The sequence below is a fragment of the Ranitomeya imitator genome, chromosome 3 (assembly GCF_032444005.1).
Source record: "Ranitomeya imitator isolate aRanImi1 chromosome 3, aRanImi1.pri, whole genome shotgun sequence".
NCBI lineage: Eukaryota > Metazoa > Chordata > Amphibia > Anura > Dendrobatidae > Ranitomeya > Ranitomeya imitator.
In genome coordinates, this window is record NC_091284.1 from 134,102,837 (window position 1) to 134,108,836 (window position 6,000).

The 6,000-nt window shown below is 48.1% G+C and overlaps 1 protein-coding gene across 1 annotated transcript in view; it reads right to left on the reverse strand.

The window, feature by feature from the left end:
* SMS (spermine synthase) overlaps window positions 1–4,927 on the reverse strand; it is a 177,807-nt gene extending 172,880 nt beyond the window's left edge. The window contains exon 1 of the mRNA XM_069761472.1: window positions 3,169–4,927. Within this exon, the coding sequence (XP_069617573.1) occupies window positions 3,169–3,352 (184 nt within the window). The 5' untranslated portion in view covers window positions 3,353–4,927. The remainder of the gene's footprint in view (window positions 1–3,168) is intronic.
* Between the last annotated feature and the right edge of the window lie 1,073 nt (window positions 4,928–6,000).

Here is a 6,000-nt window from a genome sequence, read left to right on the forward strand (position 1 = left end):
GACAGAACGGGGGCGCAGGATGGGAGCGGCACATGACAGGATGGGGATGCAGGATGGAGCAGCACATGACAGAATGGGGACGCAGGATGGAGCAGCACATGACAGGATGGGGACGCAGGATGGAGCAGCACATGACAGGATGGAGACCATATACCAATATAAATGCTCGCCACCCAGGCGTAGAACGGGTCCAATAGTATATATATATATATATATATATATATATATATATATACTAGATTGTGGCCCGATTCTAACGCAGCGGGTATTCTAGAATATGCATGTCCCCGTAGTATATGGACAATGAGGATTCCAGAATTCGCGGCAGACTGTGCCCGTCGCTGATTGGTCGAGGCAACCTTTAGGACATCATCGTCGCCATGGCAACCATTATGACATCTACGTCGATACTGTGCCCGTTGCTGATTGGTCAAGGCCTGGCGGCCTCGACCAATCAGACGCGGGATATCTACGTCCTTTATGACATCATCGTCGCTGTGCCCGTCGCTGATTGGTCGAGGCCTGGCGGTCGAGGCCGCCGTCCATTATCGTCGCCATGGCAACCATTATGACATCTACGTCGATACTGTGCCCGTCGCTGGCGGCCTCGACCAATCAGAGACGCGGGATTTCCAGGACAAAAAGACAGACAGAAAGACAGACAGACGGAAAAACCCTTAGACAATTATATATATATATATATATATATATAGATATATACACACTATGTGTATATATCTACTCTAATCTAACCTGTCAGTGTGATTTTACTGTATACCGCGCTGAATTGCGGGCTTTTCAAAGGACACCGATGCGTAAAAATCGGACAGCACTTTCATGGTGCGAGTGCTGTGCGTTTTTTTCTCACACCCATTGACTTGCATTGGCGAGTTTCGTCCGAGAATCGCAGCAATACGCAGCATGCTACGATTTTTTTCTCAGTCCGATTTCGGCTGAGAAAAAAATTGCAAATGGAATGTCACCTATTGAATAACATTGGTCTGCGTGCAATCCGATTTTTTATCGGATTGCACTCGTCCGTTTTCCTCGCAAGTGGAAAGGAGCCCTAATGGTGACTGCACAAGCCTGCTGAGTTTTTCTGTATGGTACTATTCACAGGACAGTTTGCAACTGTGTATCAGCAAAAAAATTTGCAGAGACATGTCCGTTTTCGATCCGAGTCACATATCAAAATTATCCATACAAGTCTATAGGTCACAGTGCACACTGACCAAATTGAGGAATATATGATACAAAACACTGATGTAAGCTTTTTATTTTTAACCTACGTGGTAAAAAATTTACTACTGAATGGTAATGAGCAAACTTGCTCTGATAAAGTGTTATCCGAACATGCTCGTGTGCTGGCCGAGTATCTTCGGCGTACTCGAATATATTCCAGTCTCGGCGCCTGCAAGTCTCACGGCTGTTCTACGGCCACAACACATACAGGGGATTTACTGTATTTTAGGCAAACCCTCCATGTGTTGCGGGCAGGGCCGACTAACATATTATTCGAGCACGCCGAAGGTACTCGGTCAGCACACAGGCATGTTCAGATAACATCTTATTGAGCACAATTTTTAGGTTCTGATCAACCAACGAGCTTGTTTGTTGGCAGATCTATTAAATTTACATAAGCCAATGACTATACATGAGCATTCAGCTGATTATCGGTCCGTATCAAAGGGGCTTCACAATGGGGACAGTCAGGTGCCCCTGTCCTCGTGTCAAGTGAGTGTGAGGTTCTATAGAATTGGTGCCTCTGCCATTTAGGCCAAGTTCAGACGTCTATCAGGCACGGTCTGGGTACAGAGCGGCCGTTCATCTCCTGACTGAACTGTGTGATCCAATATGTCAACGAAGCTGCTGAGTTCAGCCCAGGTGACCCGGCAGGTCCTGACACTGCACTCCGTACTTGGACATCTGAATTCGGCCTTAAAAACCATTGTGACCCATTATTATCTTTGAAATCGCACTGAATCTGAAGATCCATGACCGATATATATATATATATATATATCTCTAGATATATAATTGCCTAGAATACTACTTCCTGCAATTTGTGCCAACTTCCTGTCCGGAGCTAATGTCCGGAGCTAATGTCCGGAGCTAATGTCCGGAGATAAGTGACGTCAACAGTGTCCAGTGTCTGATTGGTTGCCGCCTGCTGCGAGCGACCAATCAGAAACGTGCCGTACTGTGACACACTCTGCCCGCCATTTTGGTGTGATTTTTGAATTTTTACCTCACAGCAAGTTTCTACTGCGTGGAGGCGGGCCCAGTGACGTTGCTCTTCAAGCTCCTGACGAATTTCAAGTATATATGGATTCTAGACTCCCGATTCTTTAGAATCGGGCTGCCATCTAGTATATATATTTATATTTATTTTCTTGGGGTGGCACACAGGCATTATGTACAGATAGCAAGAATACAGAAAATAGGGACAAAACTCTTATTTATATTTTTTGTTTAACCCACACAAATGTAGATGCAGATATGGTTGTCTGCGCCCCCAGAGCAGTAAATGCGCCTGTACCCTCCGCTGTGCCCCCCAGAGCAGTAAATGCACCTGTACCCTCCGCTGTGCCCCCCAGAGCACACAATGCACCTGTACCCACCGCCGTGCCCCCCAGAGCACACAATGCACCTGTACCCACCACTGTCAGGCCAGCCCGGTGCTATACCAGCACACACACAAAGGTCACGCGTGCGGCGAGACTAAACAGCATAATCCATCCGTACAAGCCCCGTGTCTCGCCGCCTAGGCCCGGCGTGCTTCTTCCACGTTTGTACATAACGTGTGTCCGTACACGAAGGTGACGCCACAAACAAGCCGCGCATATAGCGGCCCGGTACAAGCCGGCGGTGGGGCCCAGTAATAGAACCTGCCCGCCCGAACCACCTCTGATAGCCGTGAACCATGTAATAAACCCTGGAGACGTACAGGAGCAGCAGCGCCCGAGCACACAGCGCTACACGGCTGCACCGGCGGATACAGCGGGCACGTTACCGCTTCCTGTGCGCCCACTTGTCACCTTCAGGGGCCAGGCGCTGTGCCCGCCCGGCATCACAATGAGTCGGCGGTCATAGTGGGCAATGGAAGCCGCCCGCCCCTCATTATTAGACAGAGCCCCCTCCCCGCTGTCACCCGGCCGTGCGTGTTACCTGTGCCACCGAGCTGGAAGTCGAGGGTGTTATGTCGTACTCCTGCCATAGTGAGCCCTGTGCCATGCCTGACAGACTGGAGAGTGCGCCGGCCCGGCCTTATAGACCCGAGGGAGGAACTGCAGCCTGAGAGCAAGGGAGGAGCAGGCGAGGAGCTGCTCACTGGTCCCTGCCCGCGGCACATGGGGCTGGCAGCACTGCCGCCCTGGGCACAGTAGTGTCAGGCTGTCGCTGGGGAGGCTCCTGCCAGACATGTCCGCAGGGTCACAGGAGGCCACAAGGGCCATGTACCGTGACTTAGCAGAATTATGAGGCCACTGATGTGTCTGTGTAATGAGGGGGGTGCGACTACAACAGCCTTATTATTAGGCATCTTGTTCTCAGCGAGAAGGGACCAGCAATGGCTCCAAGTTGTAAAATTGAATTGTTATGTTGTACAGAGAGATGCTCCACTCCAGAAATTGCTAAGATAATATTGTGTGTGATCACAGAAACCTCAAAAATGTTGTTTTAGGGTACCGTCTCACAGTGGCACTTTGGTCGCTACGACGGCACGATCTGTGACGCTCCAGCATCGTAGACTGCGGTCACACTTCGCAATGCACAGCACTGGAGCTTACAATTTCATGACGTATTTGCGATGTTGAAGTCGTACGGGACCCATTACATCATATACAAAATCGTGCACACCTTTGTTACACCATGCGATCATGCCGCCACAGCGGGACACTTGACGACGAAAGAAAGTTTCAAACGATCTGCTACGACGTACGATTCTCAGTGGGGTCCCGGATCGTAGTAGCGTGTCAGACACAGCGAGATTGTAACTATATCGCTGGAACGTCACGGATCGTGCAGTCGTAGCAACCAAAGTGCCACTGTGAGACGGTACCCTTAGTCATCAGGGAAAAAGACTGCCAAAGATTGAAGAACCAAACGAGAAGCGACCAGGAGGCCATTATGCTCCAGCGCTGTCATATTCCAGGACCGCAACCTCTCTGGAGGCCCAGAAGTACAAGGTGCTCAGAGTCATGGCCGAGGTAGGGAGGATTGAAACCCGACCACCAAAGAACAAGTGGAAACATCACGACTGGGACAAGATAGATCTGAGGAGAGATTTTTCAAAGGTTTTATGGACTGATGAGATGAACGTGACTCTTGACGGACCAGATGGATGGGTCTGTGGCTAGATACGTAACGGGCACAGACCTCCACTTCAACTCGGGACACCAGGAAGGTGGAGGGTGGGCTAATAATATGGACTGGTATTATTAAACATGAGCTAGTTGGACCTCTTCAGGTTGAAGATGGACTCAAAATTAGAGGATTGCAGCTGATTTTTTTTTTTGTGAGGTAAAACATTTCACTGCCCGTTTTTAAGCAATGTTGTACCTCAAAGAAAGAATCAGCTGCGATCCCCTGTTGTCCTGTCTGTATACTCTTTTGCTTCCCACCCTGCCCAGGACATGTGGTATGACCACCAGGGTCAGACACGGCCATTACACAGTACACAGCAGAGGCACATGTATAAGATTATCTCGGCACAGGAACATTTTATTGTTATACATCCAATTGTGGAAAATACTATTCCAAGATCTATTTCTTAAAATGAACTTTTGTTCGTGGGAGGAAACCCCCTTGTCCAGATTAGTGATGAAAGTCTGCATTCCCTCTATTTGACTGCAAAAGAAAAAAGGAAGCAGCACTAGCAAACAGCTATAATTAATCTGAGTGCCAAAACCTTCCAAGCAATCACCATTCCTCCAATTAATTAAAAAAAACGACGGTTGCGTCGTGTTGTGGCGGACCGTCGGAACCAAAAACGTTGCTTGTAACGTTTTTTGGTGCATTGTGTCCGCCATTTCCGACCACGCATGCGTGGCCGGAACTCCGCCCCCTCCTCCCTGCAACTCACAATGGGGCAGCGGATGCGTTGTAATAATGCATCCGCTGCCTCCGTTGTGCTGCGTTGTCACAGGATGCGTTGGAACGTGGGCCCGTCGCACTGCGACGGGCCGACGCTAGTGTGAAAGTAGCCTTATAGATGCATTCATTACATATCCTTATTAGAAATAAAGTGCCATACAATAATACAATCACTATCAAATTAGTAAAATTATCCCACTGCTGAGAAATACAATAAGAAAGTGCTTCACAGGGAACTAATCATAATCAAGCATATAAAAATATTAATTAGTAATAACGGGTGTATCTAATTTTAAAATGGACTCACCATTATGCATTTATAAGATGCACCTATTTTGGCGTGTAGCAGATTCAATTGTGCATGTCAGTTCTAGAAAACAGGAACTGACTCCATGCGCAGGCTCTCTACATAAAAAGTCACCTGCACCATCTGGTCAATCCCATGACATGTTAGCATATGTGCCCAAGACTAAGAAAGAATAAGGCTATGTGCACGCTCCATATCTAGATGACTGGCGCCATGTTTGCAAACAAATCAGTCTGCGCATGTCACACATGCGCTCAGCATCATTTTTGGAAGTCCCATTGAGCCAATTGCCTCCAATTAGATCACATAACTTGCACTTGTGCACATAAAGAGCAGAGAATGAGAATGCCTTTATAAGTGAGGGACAATATACTGGCAATATATAAGAGCTCTTATTATAGGTAAACGTACCATAGGCCAGATTTGGCCAAGTTCAATTTGTCAAAAGAAACCCCCTCCTCATAAGCTAGGGCTGGTGTGCCTCCTATGACGGTAGGGTACTGGGGAGTTAGGCATCCGGTCGGGTACTGGGGAGTTAGGCATCCGGTCGGGGATACAATACTCAACCTTATTCAATAATTGACAATAAGACCCGCCAG